The sequence below is a fragment of the Talpa occidentalis genome, unplaced genomic scaffold, assembly GCF_014898055.3.
Source record: "Talpa occidentalis isolate TD23 unplaced genomic scaffold, MPIMG_talOcc4v2.1 talOcc4.14, whole genome shotgun sequence".
Lineage (NCBI taxonomy): Eukaryota > Metazoa > Chordata > Mammalia > Eulipotyphla > Talpidae > Talpa > Talpa occidentalis.
Genome location: NW_023601433.1, coordinates 74,974,105 through 74,996,212, shown reverse-complemented (window position 1 = coordinate 74,996,212; position 22,108 = coordinate 74,974,105). Strand labels below are relative to the sequence as shown.

At 40.8% G+C, this 22,108-nt stretch overlaps 1 protein-coding gene across 6 annotated transcripts in view; it reads right to left on the bottom strand.

Annotated features, from left to right (window-relative positions):
• Positions 1-191: 191 nt before the first annotated feature.
• The window catches only part of EWSR1 (EWS RNA binding protein 1), a 27,749-nt gene continuing 5,832 nt past the window's right edge, over positions 192-22,108 (bottom strand). For 3 of the 6 annotated variants that reach the window (XM_037510816.2, XM_037510812.2, XM_037510813.2), the window contains 13 exons: positions 17,676-17,856; positions 15,512-15,679; positions 13,568-13,779; positions 12,447-12,627; positions 9,650-9,687; positions 9,083-9,115; positions 8,358-8,476; positions 3,857-3,986; positions 2,167-2,289; positions 1,580-1,742; positions 1,169-1,266; positions 579-831; positions 192-407 (listed from right to left, as the gene is read on the bottom strand). In XM_037510816.2, the coding sequence (XP_037366713.1) occupies positions 368-407; positions 579-831; positions 1,169-1,266; positions 1,580-1,742; positions 2,167-2,289; positions 3,857-3,986; positions 8,358-8,476; positions 9,083-9,115; positions 9,650-9,687; positions 12,447-12,627; positions 13,568-13,779; positions 15,512-15,679; positions 17,676-17,856 (1,739 nt within the window). In that variant the 3' untranslated portion in view covers positions 192-367. Of the gene's footprint in view, positions 408-578; positions 832-1,168; positions 1,267-1,579; positions 1,743-2,166; positions 2,290-3,856; positions 3,987-8,357; positions 8,477-9,082; positions 9,116-9,649; positions 10,828-12,446; positions 12,628-13,567; positions 13,780-15,511; positions 15,680-17,675; positions 17,857-22,108 lie in introns of those variants that run through there. The other 3 variants (XM_037510814.2, XM_037510815.2, XM_037510817.2) reach the window with 2 other exon arrangements.

Below are 22,108 nucleotides of genomic sequence, written 5' to 3'. Positions count from 1 at the left end.
CGAGAAGGATGACTGTTTATAAACATTTGGAATTTTATTTAAAAAAAAAAACATCACAACCATGAACATTGTTACAGTTAGAGGCCCTCTTGGTTCTCCACAATGATACTGAGCATGCTCACAAGGGGTTCCCATTGTTTAGTCTTAGTTAAACAGCCATCTTTAAAAGGAAAGAAAAGAACTCGGCACACTACCTTTTAACTTGTTTTAATGTTTCTTCACAAATGGTGAAAAATACTAAAGTACAGACAAGGAATAATCATAATGTTGTGGCCAACATTATAAATATGGAATTATAAATTTAAAACATTTTCTGGTTTAAAAAATAAATCTGGTAGTCAATGCAGCTCTGCGGGGGGCTCTGCGTCTAGTAGGGCCGGTCTCTGCGCTCCTGACGGTGTTCCCCTCTGCAGGGCAAATGAGAAAGGGAGCCACTGGGTTAAAATGGAGAAAGGCAGCCCCTCCACAGAGCCCCCCCCCACCCCCTTCCTGACTAATCCCGAACCCTGGGCTGAGCTTCCTGCTTTCTCCTAGCAAGAGCTGGACAGTAGCCCATCCTGCTTTTCACCATCACATACTTATCCATTTTTCCAGGTCCTCCACGCCCGCCTCTTCTTCCTCCCATCTGTTCCATCAACGGTCCAGGGGGCCCCCCAGGGCCACCTCGTCTTCCTCCACCAAAGCCACCTCGGTCCATGCCCCGGCCGCCACGGAAGCCACCTCTGTCTCCCCCACGACCACCTCTGAACATTCCACCAGGACCCCCACGGTCCATGAGGCCACCTCTTCCTCCTCGCATGCCGCCAGGGCCACCTCTGCCACGGTCACCACCTGAGGTAAGGGACAGGACAGGAGAAGGTAGGTGATTGACAAGACAACGGGGCAGATGCACAGGCTCTGTGGACATGCCTCAAAGGGCGTTCAGGAGGCTCAATGATCTCTTGCTTTTCTCAGCGTAGAAACACACACTTTACTTCACCCGAACATATGGGCCATAATTTACATGTGGGGACACAATCGTAACCTTACGAATGTCCAGTGCCAGGGATGCACTGAATGAAACCACTCATCTGGTTCTCAGTAGAGAGCCGCTGCAGCTTACGAAGCCCACCAAGTTAAGCAGCTTAGTATCATGAAGCTGAGGGAGCCTCAGAAGAACTGTACCTACCTGGGGGTGGAAAGGGTGGTGGGAGAAAGCCTTCAGGCTTTGGGGCCTTACACTGGTTGCATTCTGTTCTCCACGCAAAGTTCTGGTTTCCACACCCCCTGCATAAAATTAAACCGCCAAGTGAACGAAAGAAATTAAACAAAAAAGGTGACACTTAAGCTATACTCTAGCACCACGTTAGGTTCCAGTAAAATACAATGAAGGTATGGTCCACAGAAAATGGCTTTAAAGCCACAGCTTCAGGCAGCAATGCATCTGCAGGACCAGAATTTGATAAGGCAAAGTGTCTGTAAACCTTCAGAAGTCCAGACCATACACCCCACCAAAGAGCCATGAAAGTCTTTATCACAGCCCTCTCCAGAAAGAGGGTAGAGTGGGATGTAGGGTATAAATCTGACAAGAAGTACATACGGATTGGGGCACTGCCAGTCTCCAGCTCGGTGTTGTACATTTCCTCCCCCAGATGGGTTCCCTCGCGAACCCCGGGGCCCTCTCGGGGGGAAGCCTCCTCTGTCTCCTCCTCGGCCTCCCATGCGACCCATGGGTCCCCCAGGACCTCCTGGGCCTCCTGGACCTGAAATAAGGAAAAAAATCACTAACAGCATTCACAGAGATGTTCTCAGCAACATTCTCAGAGGTTCTTGATACCAAAGAATCAAAGGCCTAGCTCTGCTTTCCAAGTACTTTATCTCAGTCTCCACAACTGCAGGTGGTGAAGAGACCATAGCAGAATAAATGGCAACCCAGGCACAGCAGCTTCATGGGGATTCCAGTCTCTGACCAATCAAACTGATGACGTTCTCCACTTTTACTCCCACAATTATTGTTAGCACTCAGTAAGCACTACTGATGCTACATACCCTTTAGAAATTTTTAACAGGGTTGCTTCACTCTAGAAATCAAACTTCTCAAAGGTAAGTGTAAACAAAAAACAAACAAACAAAAAAAATACAACTTTCAAGGTAACAAGTAACTCAGAGAAAGTGTCCAGTAAATACCTCCACGGAGAGGCGGTGGCATCCCTCTGCCCTCACGGGGTGGCATACCACCACGCATGCTATTCATTGGAGGCTTCTTCCGAGCAAGAGAAACTTTAAGTTTGCTCCCTTGAAAATCTTTCCCTAGAACAAGTTAACAGAACATTGATTACTCCAACTCCAAAAGGATTAGACAAGGTCAGACTACTCCGTTATTACCAACGCCACCATGCTATCAAACTCAATTATCCCCACAGCAACAAATGTGTTCCTCCCAGAATCTTCCAAGATCTTCATTGGCAAGGTGAGAAAAATGTCCTACAAGATATTGAAAAACCTTCCTCTTTACCCTAAAGAGGAAAGTAAACTCTGCACAGGGTTAACAGCAGGGATAAGAAGAGCAGGCAGGCAGGGCCCCCCCTCCCCCCCACCCGTGGTGCAGGGGTTGAGCGCTGGGCAGCTTCCTCTGCAGCGCCTGTTGGATCCCTGGCTGCTGGCGAGGGATGGCGCGCAGACCTCTCCTGCAGCACTCACTGCTCCCTTCAGCAGTGTATTTTGTCAGTCTGCCTGTTCTGTTCCTGGCTCTGGTGAATTCTCTCACCCTCCCGCCCTTCTGACTATACCCAGTACTTGTATAAATAAAACTTTTTAAAAAAACAAAACAAAAACAACAACAAAAAAAACAGGCAGGGCCTCCCCAATGGCGCAGGTGGTTGAGCGCTGCTCTGTGAAGCTGTCCACAGCCTCTGCAGCGCTGGTTTGATCCTGGCCGGCCAGCGAGGGTCCCACATGGCGAGTAGACCTCTCCTGTCTCACCCGCTGTTCCCCTCAGCAGTGTATTTTGTCTGTCTGCCTGTTTCCCTCTCTGTCTCTGGCGAATCCTCTCACCCTCCCACGCATCTGGTCTGTACCCCAGTTCTTTACTAATAAATAAATAAATAAATCTTAAAAAAAAAAAGGAGCAGGCAATGACTTGAGACAGAACCAGAACTAACTTTCTTTTTAAAGCATGGGGGGCAGAACAGGCAGATCTACTGAAATACATTGCCAAAGGGAGCAGCGGGAGAGACAAGAGCGGTCTTCTGCGACACATGGGTTAGCTCCCTGGCTGGGTAAAGAACTCAGGCCATTGCAGTGGGCCTCTGTGGTAGCAGCACTGAGACTAAACCTGTAGGCCACCAGGGAGGCCCCATTTCATTTTCAAGATATTTTTTTTGTGAAGCAAAATTCATAACGTCAGTGTTGTTTATGGGTATTTAAACTCAAGTGTATATTGACTAAGGTTTTCTGCACCTTCTAATGTCTGTACTTAGAGAAATAACTACAGCTTTAGGCACGGTAGATTTGTAGTAATGGCTAAGAGAGCTCCCCTAATACAGGGTGAGCAACCAGACCCTCACATGACCAAGGGAAGACAGTGACCGGTTTCCCAACAGCCACCTAGTTAGTGCTCCTTTAGCAGCGCATGGTCTTCTCACTTGTATGACTCTCAAGTTGTTCTTTCCTGCCATGTCCAACAGCCACACACAGGTAGAATACACCTGTGCCTTGTCCCTGGAGACTGACTTCAGAGTGGGATGTTTTAACAGTCAAAAAATTATCAACTTGCCGGTTTACACATACAATACTCGTGACAAGCCCCTTTGTGTGCCCCAGAACAAGCAGCATTAGTGATGTGGCGAGCACATCCTCATTAGCCTATCACTCCTACCATCAAACCATTCCACGGCAGCCTTGGCAGTTGGTGGGTCTTCATAGGACACTGTGGCATCGCCTTTGGGTTTTCCTGTTTCTTTGTCCAGGTAGATATGGATCATGGGTTGTCCGGTTCTCTTGTTCATCTAGATACAAGATAGTAAAATTAGGCTGCGACTAAAACATATGAGGTTTTTTTTTAAATAAGCCCCTATGAAATTCAAAGCTGTCCCTCAAATTGTAGAAAGCAGTGTAGTTTTCCACACACATTCAGTAGGGTATTAGTTCACCTCTGGGTTATGGAATTATGGGTGATTTATTTCCTAAATGTCTACAACAAAAACACACTTTGCTGTATTTCCCATTTAATAAAGGGGAAAAAGGTTTTATCCAAAATAAAAAAGCATGGGCTCTACCTCTTCCCTAGCCATCTTCTCCCGGTATCCTTGCCCCAATATTTTCAAAGCCAAGATTAATAGGTATGCAGTGGGAGCAGCCATACATCTTAGGAGGCAGTCAGGCTTTGATGCTGTAATGTGAGACTTAAGTAAAAATTACCCTTGAATTATTAAGTACAGCTCACAGAGTTTATGTGTTAAAGGATTTCTGATTAAGTACAACACATGCAGTTTCTCCTCCAGAGCTAGAACAGATCAGTAGTTTTTCATATGAATACCAGATGCTGCTAGCTTGGATTGAGAAGGCACACTGGAATATAGCATCATGTGATTTCTGTTTTTAAATATTTACTTATGCCTACAGGAACTGAGGTGTAGTCCAGAGGTACGGGGGGAGAGAAGATTCACCAGAGAGAGTGGGGAGCAGAACATGCAGATCTACTGAACTATATTGCTGAGGGGCCTCCCTGGTGACACAGGGGTTTTAGTCTTAGGACCATAAAGCTATTGGCAGCCACTGCAGCTGAGTTTGATCCCTGGCCAGGGAGGTGACCCACATGGCGCAGCAGACATCTCCTGTCTCGCCTGCTGGCCCCCTAAGCAGTGCATTTCAGTACTTCTGCCTGCTCTGCTCCCAACTCTGTCTCTGGTGAACCCTCTCACATTCCCCTCACTCCCCGCACCTCCAGACTATACTCCAGTTCTTGCATGTATAAATTAACAAAAAAAAAAAAAATCTAAAAAAAAAATAATGCTGAGGGGAGCAGTAGTCGAGGCAGGTGACATCTGTTGAGCCCTGTGGGTTAGCTCCCTGCCTGGGAATTGAACTCAGGCCACAGTGGTGATATTGCTAAGACTTAACCTCTACACCAGAGACTCAAGTGTTTTCTTTGGTAATAAATGTGCAAATGTTCCAAGTTTATATGTTTATCTAATTAGTGACAGTCTATTTATAACAGGGCTTTTAAAAAAGACATATAAAAAAGATGGAAAAGTAATAAGCAAAATAATGGTATAAGTGATGGGATACACATTTTTAAAAATAGCCTTTGACAAAAATTTGAGGGTAAACACTAAACTAGGAAAAAACTTTGATAACATACGTAGGGCCTCCCTGGTGGCACAATGGGTTAAACACAGCATTGTGAAGCTACTTATAGCCTTTGAAGTATGAGTTCAATCCCTGGCAGCCAGGGAACAACCCACATCTTGTCTGCTACTCCCCTCAAGCAGTGTATTTTTAGTCAGCCTGCCTGTTCTGTTCCCCACTCCGTCTCTGGTGAATCCTCTCTCATACACAGCCCCCCACACCGCACCTCTGCCTGTACCCCAGCTCTTGTATGCATAAATAAATAAATATTAAAACATCATATATAGGGCCTCCCCGGTGGCGCAGCGGTTGAGCGCTGGGTTGCGAAGCTGCCTGCAGCCTCTGCAGCGCCGGTTCGATCCCCGGCTGCTCCCCGGCCACCGGAGGAGGGTCCCACATGGCGCGCAGACCTCTCCTGCCGCCCGCTGCTCCCCTCAGCAGTGTACTTCGGTCCTTCTGCCTGCTCTGCTCCCCGCTCTGGCTCTGGTGGATTCTCTCACCCTCCCGCGCTTCTGACTGTACCCAGTGCTTGTATAAATAAAATTAAAAAAAAAAAAAATCATATATACATCACAAGTAAAAAAAGATGTCATAATTTAAGATCTACCCAAATCAACTCTACGTAATTGCACCAATCAGGAAATGTCATTTAAAACAAACAACAACAGCGACCAAAAACTAAGAATAAAAAGTTAAACTAAAAAAAGATTTGCAAATAGGAGAAAAAGCACAAAGGAAAGATTTGTAGGATCTTTAAGGAGATATAGTCTTAAATAAGTGGAGATAACAGCTCCAGGTAGAGGTGAAATTTTTTATGTGCCGAACATTATATACCATTGGTGAAAGGGTGGATCTTCCAATAAATGTTGCTGGAACAAAATGTCTTGCAAAGAGGAAAAAACAACAACAAATGCCAGCAAGGAAAAGAGAGAAAAGATTAATTACACTAAAATTAAGAATGTCTGTACCAAAATGAACAAAAAAGCAAACCACAGAGTGGGAGACGACAGTTCCAACATGTAAATCAATAAATGATAAACCAATGAAAAATGAGCACAAAACACAAGGCAGGGATTTCACAGAAACTGCACTGCTAACAAAGACAAGCAAATGAAAACTCCATTTCCATTTTCTTCCACCAGGGTATCAGAAGTTAAAAAGTCAGTTGATTCTCAGAAGCAGTAGGGATGTGATGAATGTGGTATCACAGGAATGCTGGCTGGAGTCTAAGCTCCAGTCGTACTATTATCTTGTTAAGTTAAATATGCACATACCCTAGAACCAGCAATTCTCCAGGATACAGTCAACCCCCACCATTCGTGAGTTCAGTATTTTCCTACTTGTTAAACTTTTTTTGTAACTCCAAAACCACTTGTGGCACTTTTGTGGTTATTTTACAGACATGCAGAGTGTAAACATTTTAAGTTGCCTGATAAATGTGTTCCCAGCTGAGACTGAGCAAGACAACACTCGACCCTTTTGTTCAAGCCTCTCCAGAGATGACTAGAAGATGGAGATTGTAGGGAACAGGAATATAAGGCAAGTACTTATGGCCCTGGGGTCAGCTGATCAAGCTGACTACCAACTTAGACAAATCACATAACAGATCTGAACCTCCTTTTCTCTTGTAAAATTAAAAAAAAAAAAAAAAAAAAAACTATCTACCAGGGTGAGTTGTTTTTGGAACTTAAGGTTATTATCTGTAAGGCAGCAATGGTCCAATGTTCAGTGTCTGCAGCAACCATATACTGTGAATAACAAAAATCAACCGTACATATTCTAGAGGAACTAGTGCAAACATGTACCAAAAGATAAATGTAAGAACATGCACTCAGTATGGCTTAAATAGTAATAACCTAGAAACAACTTAATGGTCTGTTCAGGACTCCCCAAACTTTTGAGCTTCTGATCTAAACTCCTTACCGCCCCCATCTCTGTCGTCTGTCTTCCCCATCTTATTAACAGGCCCACCACCATTCCAGTAGCTTAGACAAAACATTCTAGTCATACCACCTACCTTGAACTTGCTAGGCAAGCTCCTACCCCAGGACCCTGCGCCTTGCTGTTATCTCCGCTATTGTAAAATACCAGTTGTGCTCCCTCCATTTCTCATGATATTCCTGCCTTTCTTGCTTTCCTCCAGAGGACTTAGCACCTCAAATTCATTTTTATTACGTTTCCCACTTACATATGCGCTAAAGGTTCTTATCTGTTTGTTCCTGGTTTATTCCCGGAATAGTGCCAAAATAATCACTCTTCAAAATTACATGAAACAAAGTATTATTTTTGTGGATACATCCACACAGTGAAGAAAGGGAAAGATGAAATTCAGTATAGGAGAGGGGAGAAGGAATAAAACTGGGAAGAAGTATGCCAGGTAAATTTACTTCAAAGGTATCCATAAAGCTCTACTTTTTATGGTGGGACATAAATATATATATAAATGCTCACTCTATTTCACAGAAAATACTGAACTAACAATTAATGCATAATTATGAAAAAAGGGCTGATATCACGTATGTTCAGACTGTAGTTAGCATTTCATTAAAAAGTAAAGCCTTGTGGGGGCCTCCCTGGTGGCGCAGTGGTTGAGCGCTGGGTTGTGAAGCTGCCCGCAGCTTCTGCAGTGCTGGTTCGATCCCCAGCTGCTCCCGGGCCACCGGAGGAGGGTCCCACATGGCGCGCAGACCTCTCCTGCCGCCCGCTGCTCCCCTCAGCAGTGTACTTCGGTCCCCCTGTCTGCTCTGCTCCCCACTCTGGCTCTGGTGAATTCTCTCACCCTCCCGTGCTTCTGATTGTACCCAGTGCTTGTATAAATAAATAAAATTAAAGTCTTAAAAAAAAAAAAAAGTAAAGCCTTGGGGGGGGGGGGGCGGTTTAGGATGGAGGAGAAAGCGCTTTAAGGTGCTAATACCACAAAATGTCCAGAAATCAGAGGTATTTTCAGAACTCTGAACGTCAATTCAAAATCTTTATAATGCTCTGTGGTTAGAAGTTCTGTTAGATCATATGGTTATGCTTTAACTTACCTTAACAACTCCACACTGCTTAAAAAAGTCTGCCAGATCATCTAGAGTTACATTGTCATTTAATCCTTGCACATAAATCGCACTGTTGTCAGAGTCTTCATCTGGATCTAAAGGTGGGCCTTCCAGAGAAAATAAGACAGGGAATTACTGCCACGTATCTATAAGGGATTAATAACCCACTGGGGGGGCCTCCCTGGTGGTGCAAGGGGTTAAGACGCAGCATGAGTTCAATTCTCAGCCAGGGAGGTAATCCACATGGTGCAGCAGACCTCTCCTGTCTTGCCCGCTGCTCCCCTCAGCAGTTTATTTCAGTAGATCTGCCTGTTCTGCTCCCCACTCTGTCTCTGGTGACTCCTCTGAACACCTCCCCCGGCAACTATGACCTGTACCCCAGCTCTTGTTATGTATAAATAAATAAATCTTTAAAAAATAATAACCCACTGGTCACTTGCTCATTGGTACCCATCACAAAAGAAACAAGAACTACCAACCATGCTGACAAGAATATCATGGGACTTTTGGTCTACTTTTGTTAAAGGCTATCATGAGTAGACAGTGCGGTAAAAAAAAAAAAAAAGCCAAAACTGCCCCAGACTTTTACTGTCCTAAACAATAAAAATACTGCATTCATTTATTAGGGTACTGAACTCTGGCATGCACTCACTTCTGCACTGTTTATATAAAGCACAACGTAAAATTCATAAAATTCAGTAATTCAGAATTACCTAGATCAAGATCTGGTCCTTCGTCCATGGGTCCTGCCAACCAGGAAAGATCATATGAGATATTATTAGTGCACGTCTAGCAAGCTGCAAACCTTACAAACACACATAGCTATCTACTACACCACCATTTGATGGGGCTTCATTAAATTCAAAATGACCCGCACTGCTAAAATGGAGCAGTGCTCCTTTTAACATTTGTGAAAGGTTTGCTAGGGTTTGCTTTTTCTTTGCTGGTTTTCTTTTAAACCATTAACCAAATACACTCTCAATTCTTATGTGCCAAATTAGTGTTAATTTAAGTCAAAATTTTTCCTCCAAATAAACCAAATTAAAAAAATGTATTCTCCCCCATTATTACAGAAGCAGTTGCTCAATACTTCAAGTTACCCTTTGTTTTGTAACCATAGGTTAACCTTATTACCCCTAAGACAATGCCGGCAGTACCCATTAGTCTCTTTTGTATAGATCATTTTTAAACCATTTATGAAAACTATTAAAAAATTATAGTTTTCTAAAAACTGACTGTATTTTTTTAAACACTATCCATGGTAATACTCAAAAACTTACCACCAGGCTTATTGAAGCCACCTCGCTCTCCAGCGCTGCTGGGGGGATAAACGAAGAAATGAAGGCCTTTCCCTTTAAAAGCCAGTACCGCTCTGAGCCTTGGGGGGGCTCGTGGGGAAGAAGGGCACTGGCTAAACACATCTCCAAACAATGCATCTCTCTCATCTTGTCACTATGCCTTTCTTCAGGGCAGCTTGCTCAAATTTCCTTTATATACAACCTTGCTTGTCTGATTGTACACACCAGTGTGGTTGATTTCTTTCATTTCGGGGGCTGGTATTAATAGTGCAATACTTGGCAAGTGAGGGGGGAATAATAGATCCCAAACACCCACCCCATCAGGGGAAAAACAGGGAGACCTTGGTGTACAGAGGAGTTTCAGGATAATTGCTGCTGATGAACCTTTCCATGTTCATAAAGGTGCACCCTCAACCTCTCCCAGGGGAGAGCCAAGTGAGGACCTGGGCTTCCTAACAAGTCACAGTATAATAAAGCAGGAGACAACCACATGAAATGCCTACAACACACATCAGAGGACGCATCCAGCCAATCTTCAGCATAAAGCCATACATATTTCAGGGCACTAGTGGATTTAACAATCGCTGTGAAAAGAGAATTTACAACAAATACCAAGGCTCGACAGACTGGGGGTGCAACTTTATAGACATATCGGTTGAGAATGATGACGGCGGCAGTACAGTATCACTGCCTTACAGATTTTAAAGGGGAAGGGAATATAAATCAGGCATTTTTTTTTTTTAAATTAAGTACAGGTAGCTCCTCAGTGGGAGGCCCTGAGCTTTTGCTAACCAGTATTGCACCTTTAATACCTGAATATACAATTTCAAGCTGTTGCATGCAGCTTTTTTCCTTTTTAAAAGTACACACCATAAAATGTTCTCTCTCTTTAAACACAGAAGTTTACACTTTAATGTTATACAATTCTAGATTATTATACCTCCTCTGGTTCATTACCAAACAACAAGTATGCAGTTACCAAAGTTACAGAAGGATTCCATTTATACAATGAAAACATTTTGTTAAAAATATTCTATGTATATTTTTCCTCTCCATATGGACACCGTGTCTAGTCCCACTTTTCATTATGCTGCCGGCTGAGTACTGAGTACGGGTACTTTTTAAGTATTGAAGTGTATACAAGGCTCTCACTTTGTAACCTGTAGCATATAAATGCGACAAAGCATGTTAAAAAGTTTCCACGTTTAACAGCCAATGAAAATATCAAAATACTGAGGCAATGAAAAAGGGCATGTTAACAACATTGAGTGCCTTACCTGCAGAAGACACTGAAAACCATCACCACACCATAATAAAAAAGAGCGGAGGGAGAATGCCCTGCCCTGCCCCCAAAGGATCCAACAGACTGCTGCACAGTCTGCTGAAAATCCTATGGAGAAAAAGCCATGATCTTTTTCTATGGCTCCAGGAGAGAGTTCTCATCCAGGAAGAAGGGACCCCTCTACTAACAAAGTCTAGCATAATTAGTAAAATTATTACTTCTGAAATATTAAAACGATTAAACTTGAAATTGGTTTTGCAAATGAAAAATACTAAAAATTCTAGGTGATTGGAGACGTGATGATAGTAATTTCAAGTGTCTACGTCTATTTTAAAACACCCATAAAGAAGTGAAACCTTTATAATGGAATGATATTCTCTGAATCATAAGATTGAATTTACTTTATGCCAAATCATTCATAAATTTTTGCATGTTGTACAATGACTTTCTTCCAATAAAGATTTCACTGAAGACTTTAAGTTATGCAGAATATGCAAGAGTATTTTCAATAGCTACTGGATATGCTAATACAAAAGTTAAAACTTTTCATCTGTTTAATTAAGTCTATTTCCATAAAAAAAAAAAAACCATTTAATTTTTCCTTGAACCCACAGTGGTACCAAATCCAATTTATACTTAGTATCATTCTGCATAACTTTTTTACTAATTCATATAGGGACAGAACACACACAGAACTAAGCCTTCTGGATTATGTTAACCATCAACATTATACCTCACCTTTGTCAAAGTACAAACACCAGGAAGGGAAAGGGGGTGGGAGAAGGGAGGGAAAGGGCAGGCACAGGCACAGGTAGTGAGGTTATGCTATTGATCTCAACAGAATTTTCTAAACCAGATTGTGCCATCAACCAAAATGGTCAAACCGATTTAGGCTTCGCAATATCTCCAAGGGGAAGCGATCCTGTAATTATATACATATTACTCTGCAAAAACTATTGGATTGTTCTGTGTAGCAGGTGCACCTCAGGTCAGAGGTTCAAGGGTTATAATACCAAGATCTTCATCATTACGGTCAACAGTTCCAAGAAATTGGAACAAACACAAGTTGTGGACAAACATTGTGGAAAACAGTCGTATTTTCTTCAGTATATACACCAGGTATTTCAAGACAACCATTCAGAAGCAATTAGTTAAAACCAAGGGTTGTTAGAAGGGTTGTGTGTGTTCCATCCCAAGACTAAAACCCACAGAGGCCTTTGACCTCTGGAAACCATGAAGGGAACTGAAAGCTCTAGTTTCAAAGTCATTCTTTGTTCTCCCCAACCCAACAAGACGGCTGGCAGGAAAAAAAGCAAACTGCCACTTAATATATGCCACAAAGATGACATTTCCATGTTTTAAAAGATGGCTTGGGCTCAACAGATTGTCCATGGAAATGTAGAAATAAATTTCTTAATGTCTTTCAGTCCCTTCTTTCCATTGAAAATCCTATGGATGAAACAAAATTAGGTAAAAGGAGAAAAGGTTTGCTCTTACCCCATTCCACCGCGTCCTCCTCCCCGCCCACCTCTGCTCATGCCTCCACGATCAAATCCCCCTCTTCCCCTGCCCCGGTTATCAGGGCCACTCATGCTCCGGTTCTCTCCTGGTCCGGAAAATCCTCCAGACTCCTGCCCATAAACACCCATGCTACTGGGGTGGTCCTGTCGGAATGAACCTGAGGAAAGAGTCACATTTGTAAGCCATGGACCAGCATTTATACCACTGCCTGCAGTATTTTCTCCTTGAATAACATATTTCTCAATTGCCAAGGCACTAACCAAGGTACCATCTTCTTTACACCTGATAAGGTACCCTAATTAATAGGCTCTTTTAAGTTCAACAAAAACTTCTATTCATCAAGATTGAACTAACCTTACATCATTAACCCAGAACAAGCTACTCCCAAACAAACAAACAAACAAACAAACAAACAAAAAAAAACCAAGCCCCCTGGCTAACAGCTGGCAGGGTTTTTATAACCTAAGATGTCCCCCAAAGTTGCTGAATCAAACTACACTCAAGAAATAAATCAGAATTTTTTTAGGGCTTTAGCATATTGTTAAGAGTTGGGCTCTACCAAGTAGCATTGCTCATTATATAATCACAGATGAAAGTCAATTAAAAGAAAACCCAAAAAGAAATTGTGATGATAGTTTTTGATTACGCCATACAAATAAAGCTAAGTATTCTGAACTTTTTTTTTTTTACTCTAACGATGTGAACCAAAATCAGAATTTATTTAACTATTATAAATTTGCAGTAATCTTCAATAGCTACTTGCTCATGCTCAATGAGCTAGAGTGGGTAAGCTATAAGGAATACTGACTTCATTATATACGATGCTGTATGTAACTCCCCCAGAGAGCAGGGCTGGCAGTCTAAAACATTTTTTTCTGGTGAGTTACATTTCTTTTTCTGCAAGGCGCACTAACAAAACTTAAGGTGAGCAAAAAAGCACCATTTTATTGGGACATCCAAGTTGCTAGCCAGGATGTTATACCCTAAAGCTGCATCCTGGAGTCCAAAAGTAAATAAAGGTCAACATTTGGTAAACATTTCCCCATGTTCAGAAACTCCAATTATTCTTATATTGGTTTTCTCTCTTAGTAACTCACTCTGCTGCCCGTAGCTGCTGCTCTGTTGGCTATATTGACTTGGAGCCTGGCTGTAGGATCCAGTTTGGGGGGGGTAACTAGTGGGCGGCTGCTGCCCATAGCTGCTTTGTTGACCATAGCTACTCTGTTGTCCATAGCTGCTCGGCTGCCCATAGGTGTTCTGCTGAGAGTAACTGCTCTGATCATAACTAGTCGGCTGTGAAGAGGAATAGCTGAAAGAAAAAACAAAACGAAACAGTTTTTTAGAAGGAGAGGCTTGCTACTAGACATTCACAGCATGTAACAAATGCTTAATACCAGTTGGCTTTTATGTATCAACAATTGGAATTTAAAATGTGCACCCCCTGGTGGCACAAGGGGTTAAGTCCCAACACTATGAAGCAATCCACAGCCACTGCAGCACTCGGTTGGTCCATCACTGGCCAGGGAGGTGGCCCACATGGCCCAGACCTCTCCTGACTCACCCACTGCTCCCCTCAGCAGTGTGTTTCAGCAGATCTGCCTGTTCTGTTTCCCACTCTGTCTCTGGTGAATCCTCTCACCCCCTGCACCTCTGGCCTGTACCTCAGTTCTTATATGCATAAATAAATCTTTGGAAAAAATGCAAATATTTTTGTACTACAAATAAACCTCTAAATGGGAGGAAGGAGGTAAGTATTACAATGACAGACCCATACAACCCAGACTCCCCTTATATTACCCACCCCCAATTAAAAGTTATTTTCAACTATTTCAAGGCAAATTTGGGGGATTAGGTACTTCCTGTATGAAGGAAACTATGTACACATGTACATGGAGAAAACTGATTCAGCAAAAAAGGAATTGAGAAAAGGAAGCAGTTAAGTGCAGTGCTCAGTTCTAAAACTGCCTCCAATAAATCCCTTGAGTGATGACACACTATACAAGGCTGTAATGTTAGTGTATGTGTTTACACAAACATAACAATTTTCTTGTCTCCAGTTTCAGATTGCTTTGCTATGTATGTGTGTATATATACATCATTTCCAACTTTCACATGTTCCTGAAGTCTATGAAATCTGGGCATTACAGATAGACAAAGATTCAAAGCACTGTATGAAAGATCAGATCCATATTCATCTTTTGATATGTCAATACAAAACAGCAAAACTAACCAGATACAGCCTTATGTAGAAATAAAACATGAAAGAACTGCTTATTAAACTCTTAATGAGCTACAATAACAGAAACAAAAAATAACAAGTTTTAAAGTGCAATTAAACTAACCCCATCAGCACATTCTTACCACAACTGTATGAATTCTACACACTTTCTTCACTAACACCTAATTCAACCCGTCAGATTAACTGTTCTCAGTCTTATAGGTTGGTTCTATGGAAGAACTATAAGCCTGTCCACTGCTACTCCAACCTATACAGGAAACACTTACCCAGTCAGCTGTATGTTTCTAAACCTGTTCACATCTACTGTACAATGTATAAGAAATGAGTGTAAAAGAGGGAACTTTTATTTCTAGCAAAACTAAGACAATTCATTTGAAAATCTGCTTTAAATTAAATGAGAAAATTTTCAGTTCTTCCTCTATTTTAAAGAAATCAAAACTAGACACTAGTTGCAGAACAAATCTGTAGGTAAAAGGAAAGACCCTGACCTAAATGCTAAAAGCCTGGTACATGAATGAATGGTCTTTAAGTTAAATATAAAACAACATGGTTGTTTTTTTTCCTGTTTGCAGAATTATTTGTTGCCAGGTACTGCCTATGGTGAATCCAGGACTGAGGTTTTAATGTAACAATATATATAGTCAAGCTAATCACTGGATATCTAACAGTGTTCATGTGAGGAAGTCTAATCAAGCATGTAAACAGTTTTGGGGGAAAAAAAAAAAAAAACAGGCAAAAAACAAAAACAAAAACAAAAAAACCCTGCCGTTATTCTATTGGCTACAAGAACAAAGATACTCACCTGGTAGGAGGATAAGAAGGTGGTGCCGTGACTGGCTGCATGGGATAGCTCCCAGGTACCTGGGGATAACTGTAGTTACTCTGTCCATATCCTAGGCTGGGCTGGTTGTAACCCCCTGTGCTAGATTGAGGTTGACTAGTCTCAGCAGGTTTGTTACCATCTTGTGGTCTAAAAGGAGAAATGAAAAAGTGAGACTCTGTTTCTCATCAGAAAATTCCTGGGTAAGAACACTATAATCTACAATCTATGAGCAGTATGTAACTTTAGGACCGGCCTGTGAAGAAATACAATTGTAAACTGCATTAAACCCAGTGTTAGCCCAATTGTATTTGCTGGAAGTAAACACTCTTATAAAGAAAGGGAATCATATCTATAGAAAGACATCAATGTGCTCCATTCATTCCGTAACAGCTATTAAGAGGTGGTCAAGCTTTATGTTGCAAAATTTAACTCATCTGGGAGGGCAGGTACTTTGTTAGGGAAGAAATTGCTTTTTTTTCCCCTTAAAGAGGACTACTGAAGAAAGTAAGAACTTCAACAATAATAGTGTTTTATGTTAAGATAACATTTACACAACTGGCATTTATAAATCTGGACTATTTGTGGATTTATGTCTCTCATTTATTAAGAACAGACCTGAACATTTCCTAACCTGGACAACCATAAATTAATATACCTTGCCTCAAAGTCTTTATAATGGGAACAGCACACTAGAGAAGAGATACACACACATCCACTCTTTCCTATCATGCTCAGAAGAACTGATATATTCTTGCTAAGTGATAAAATCATTCCTGGGCCCAAAAGGAATAAATACAGGTGTTTGTAATACCTCTCAGCCTAATACTTTGCTCTAGGGTTGTAGCAGAGCTTGTGTTATTTTAAGCAAAGTCCTAAGAATTGGCAGGCAGACTAGAATGGATGTGGAAGTACTGGTTTCTCTAAGAGTGCAAATGGGTAACTCTTAGCGGAAAAGGAGCAGCTATTACTGATCACTGACAACTGTTTTCAAGTGGCAAGGATGGAAAAATTAGAAAAATAAAAAAGGATTCATGAAACCAATAAATATATAAAACTTTCCAGCTATGGCTTGGGTATATCTTTGCAATGGAAGTTCTAGTGGGATGTGGAACCTTTGGTAACAACTCTGAAAAGCTTACAACTGGAAAGAGACCAACTAGGAATCAGTTTAAACCTAAATACTGCATAGGCTGTCTAGTAGATGTAAACTACCAACTAGCTCTGATTACTCACTGTGCACTTTAGAAGTAATTTCATGAGTGTTTGCCAGAGCTAATTTCTTACCTCTACAGCAGACAAAAACTCTAGGTTACAAGTTGATTTCGCTTATTCCCTAAAAAGTCTTCTTTCAAATCAGAATTCAAAGTTCCTTCAAGACTGTATGCAGAAGCCACTTATGTGCATTTGCCTAAAGCAAAGCCTGAAATTTTCTGTTAAGTAGTAATACTTTATTCACCAGTTGATCAATCATAAAGTATGAACTTCATCTATCAGAATATTCACCCCTTAGTGGGGGTAGCCAGTTAAGAGTATGTACTTGCCTTTGATATTTACATTACCAAACCACTATGTAACACAGAAAAAAACATGTTAATTCCTTAAATCTAAATAGCAATGTCTAACTTCACAAAATGGATACATACTTTACTGACAAGTGGACCACATGACCATTTTAAATCACATCATGCTAATGACACCCCCCCCCACCTATAGGTGTGAACTACATGTTTTTTTTCCCCAAGAGAAAGATGTTACTCATTTACAGGGTCAATAAAACCAAAGGTAAAAGCATCAAAAGTACAATTCTATCAGCTGTTCTGTTCTGAGGGAAGCCACACACACTGAATTTTCTTCTGGATGTAGCAAAGTAAATAAACAGCCTCTTCCTATCCCAAAAGACCACTTTTCTGAAACTATACCTACAATCAGTGGCCCCTGGATGGTACCATTTCTGAGTGATGAATACCTGTGGTATGTTCTAGCATATTACTATAACAATAAATACCTGAAACTAAGTATGTGGGAGTAATCATTAAAAAGGAATTAAGTCGAGGATTCTCTTAAATAGGAAAAACTTTTCTCTTTCCTGCAAGTATGAGGCCTGCTGCACAATCCAGTTAAGAGTACATGAATGTGTCCTTACCTTGCAGGTGCAGTGGCTGCTGGTTGCTGCCCATAGGTTGGGTAAGCAGGCTGGTAGGCAGACTGAGCTGCATAGGAGGCCTGGGTGGTAGTGACCGTAGCAGTGGTGGTATCATAAGCACCAGTGCCGTACCCTTGGACGGGCTGACTGTATGCCTGGGGGGCAGTTGGAGTAGTATAACCTAGAACAAGGAAGAGCTACATCAGATTTCTGGCTCCTCAGAGATTTCCCTATTCACATACTCATTAACAAAACAATTTGTAAACTACTTACTTTTAACCACCATAGTATTTTACCCCTTTAAGTGTTAATAGTTCCCCTTCAGTAGGAGTAGCAACAAACAATATTTAAAGCCTAAATTGTCTGAAAGTATCAGTTTTCAGCAAAGCGCTGTCTCTTTTATCTAAAACAACCAAACACAAACAAGGGACCAAGGATGCTACAGAAAACAGGATTCCTACTACCCACTTTAATAGTAGGTAAGTGTGCTTTTGCCAATTCTATGCCAGTTTTGTTAGCAGGCCTTTTAAGCAAGTTTCTTTACATAAGTACTAAAACAAAGAAACAAAACCAACCACCAAAAACCTCTCAAGCTGGAATATAATTTCCCCAAAAAGGAAGTAAATGGTAAATGACACAGTACCTAGAACAGCTACAAAATAATGATCCTGGAATTAGTTTTAGCATTGAAATCTGTAATTTGTAATTGTTTGTTTTTTGCTCCAAACACCAAACCATGGGTAGTTCATGCTTAATTAAGGAAATTGGAATTCCTGGAGAATGTGTATTTAATTTTTGGTGGAAGAGGTTAAAACTTGAATGAAGGGCCTCCCTGGTGGCACAAGGGGTTAAGACACAGCCTATGAAGCTGTCCACAGCCTCTGCAGCAGGAGTTCAATTCCCCAGCCAGCCAGGGAGTGACCCACATGGCACAGCAGACCTCTCCTGACTCTCCTGCTGCTCCCCTCAGCAGTATACTTCGGTCAATCTGCCTGTTCTGTTCCCCACTCCGCCTCTGGTGAATCCTCTCACCCCCCCCCACACTTCTGGCCTGTACCCCAGCTCTAGTATGCATAAATAAATAAATCTTAAAAAAAAAAAAAGCTTAAAAAAACCTTGAGCACTCTAAGCACTGTTAATTTTGTTGAAGGCAACTACTACTGAAAAAAAGGCTTATTACCAGTATCTAAGATTTGAAATGCCATGTAAATAATATACATTATACTACAAATTATATTTTAAGTATAACCAATAAAGGTTAGCCTATTTAATTTTTTTGGCAAGTTACTGTTAACTTAATGTTCCCAAGAAAAACCTTTAAAAGTCAAGTGTTTTTCACATAATAAAACAGATTCTAAGCTGATCATCAAACTACCCCCACAAGCAAAAGGGTCTTTTTTTTGGTAGCTAAGCAATACTGGTATATCCTAGAGTCCCTTTGCTATTTCCCTAACTAAGTGTCACAAAGACCTACTCTCAAGTGTGTAGAAAGGTAAGTTCTCTTCCTAGTTCTGGTTCTGCCAGAACTTGGGCTTGGAATATGACAAAAACGTCCCAATCTGCAGCTCCTAACTGGAGTCCTTTGCCCATAAAAGGTTTTATAAACTCCCCTGATAGGCTCACTACTTCTTCCTACTCATGGTCAGTGAGTATACATAATAAAAAAACTGGGGCTAATGTCAGCATTTATATCCATGAAAGAAAAATCCTAACTGCACTGAAATTAAAATTTTTAGTTTCAGTATTTAAAACAAATCTTGAGGATTGCTCATTTAAGACTGAGGCTTTCAATTTCAATTAGACTAACATATCCTCACTACACACAACTTATTAGTCAAAAAGAAATATCAACTTCCTTTTGTACAGCTGGAAATGTCACCTTTCATAGCAGAGTATAATGCCTAAATTTTGGCCATTCCAAATACTTCAGGGAAATTCTAAAAATAATTATACCCAAAACCAGTAATTTCCTTCTCAAATGTATGGGGTTCAAATGTATCCGAAAGCGTATTTCACAAAACATGGAGCCCCAAGCAATGGAAGTTTTTACAGTTGGCATGCTGTTCACCTTAACTGCTTAATTTGAAAGTTTTTTGTGGAGTCCTAAGGTCAACCATATAAAACACTCAAGTGTTTAAATGTGACTGGAATCTAACCGCGCCTACCTTAGTACTCCTACACAGACACCCCCTCATATGACCATCTATAATTGATCTGTAGTATCTCCATAAGCAGTGAAGCAAAATGTGCAAAAATTAAGAGCAAAATGATTTAATGATAATAAAAACACCAACAGCAAGGACAACACAACTACTAGGTGCTGACACCATTTTCCTGAAAGAAAAAAGGCAGTAAGAAGCTTTATACAAAATGAAAGCCAAAGTTTTCCTCAATCTGAACAGCAAAAGCTTAAATTTAGGAACTATATTCCAATTGAGCTTTCTATAGCTACTTTTCTCATGAAGTTTAAATTATTTTTTTTACATTCCTTATAGTAATCATCCAATGACGTTTCTGAGTATAAGGTAATGAAAAAGTAGCAAAATCTACTTAGTATCAGTTAGGGTTCTCCACTTTGTTTCAGCCTCAGTTTGCTCATCAAGTTTAATTTTGGCTCCTTTATGCCAAACGTTGATGGGAGGATTAAGGAAGACAGTCTACACAATCCTTCTTATTAAATGCCCTCTATTGCTCATCAAAGCTACTGGTTTTGGTGTTAGAATGTCCCACACTTGTGCCCACATCTTGACGATGTGAATATATGACTCTCAAAAGCTTGCAAGACCACTGCGTCCCCCATAAATGACAAGTCCCTGTAACAGAAACTAGGAACTCCAAAGGCTAGATCGAAGCCCTATTAGGGTTGAGCCCAGCGCCATGAAGCTGTCCACAGCCTCTGCAGCACCAGTTAGATTCCCAGCCAGCCAGGGACATTTCCACATGGCACAGTAAACCTCTCCTGTCGCGCTCGCTGCTCCCCTCAGCAGTGCTTTCAGCCCATATGCCTGTTCTGCTCCCTACTCTGTCTCTGGTGAATCCGCTCATCCTCCTGCGCCTCTGGCCTGTACTCCAGCTATTGTATAAATAAAAAATAAATTTTAAAAAATATATATATTTTTAAAAATGGGCTTAGGTAGTTAAAAGATATAAATTCCTGCTATAAGTTATGAGGGTGTAATGCACAGCAGGATAATTATGGTTAATAATACTGTGTTGTGTAAATTTGAAAGTTGATATGAGAAAGCTTAAAATTCTCTTCAGGAAAAAAAAACAACAATTATATGTGGTGACTGATGGTAACCACACTTACTATAACCACTTTGAACATATATAAACATTGAATTAGTATTTTATATACGTGAAACTTAAGTCAATTACAAATGCACTTCTTTAAATCAATAAAATAATGTGAATATAAAGTTTATCTCACAATTCCAAAATTCTGTGCTAAAAACCCAAACCATAGATTCAAACGTTTCAACTTTTCCTATAGTTTCAACTAATACCAACAGGAAGTTGAAACACTTCCCACCCTAAAAAGATATGTACCACTTAGATTGACTAGAAAGTACTTCCCATCAAATCCAGGATAGCCAATATGGTAATTTACAGATGGGTTTTCCCCTACTGAAAGCTGGTAGACTACATATGAACTTGGAAAAAATGAAAATAGTTTGTAGATAAGAATTAAACTTTAAAGGTTTTGTAGTAACTATTCCTTTATAATAATAAAAATGGGCATGAATGGATAGGGCGTGGTAAAGATTCTGAAAAGTTAATAGCAGTGAGCAAAAAGTTTTAAGATTTTCACTTATTCCACTTTCAACTCTAGTTATCAGGATACAATTTACTCTGATTATTAGAACAGTTTATATTTCAGCTCCCTGGAATGCTGTTACATATAGTCAAGGCATAATATAGATTAAAATTAATTCATTAACACTGACACAAAAATAAAACGTGTCTGGACTGGAAACCAACCAACAGACAAACATAATACATGCAGGGTAGCAGTCTGCTCCTCTAAATAAATCTAATCATGCAATCTAGCCTTCAGGGAGTAGGGGGAAATCAGCTGGGTAGTAGTCATCTGAAGTACCTTTGGGAGGACGAACAATTACTAAGACTTGACACAAAATAATGTAAAACAAAACAAAACCTTTCCAAAATCACATAAAGAAAAGGTCATGGATCTGTGAATGGCACCTAAAGCAGTTTTCCATTAGCACATTGTTGTGTGATGTTATAAAGTTTGAGGGTTAAACAAATGAAAACACCTAAAGGGTTAACATTACAAGGTTAGACAAGATGGAAAGCATTTCCCATGCAAGAGTGAGCAGGATAGTCAAACCTGTACTGGTCCCTTCTACTGTGGAAAGCACAAAACAAAAAGTAGAGGGCACACTATCAGATGAAGCAAACAGATGTGAAAA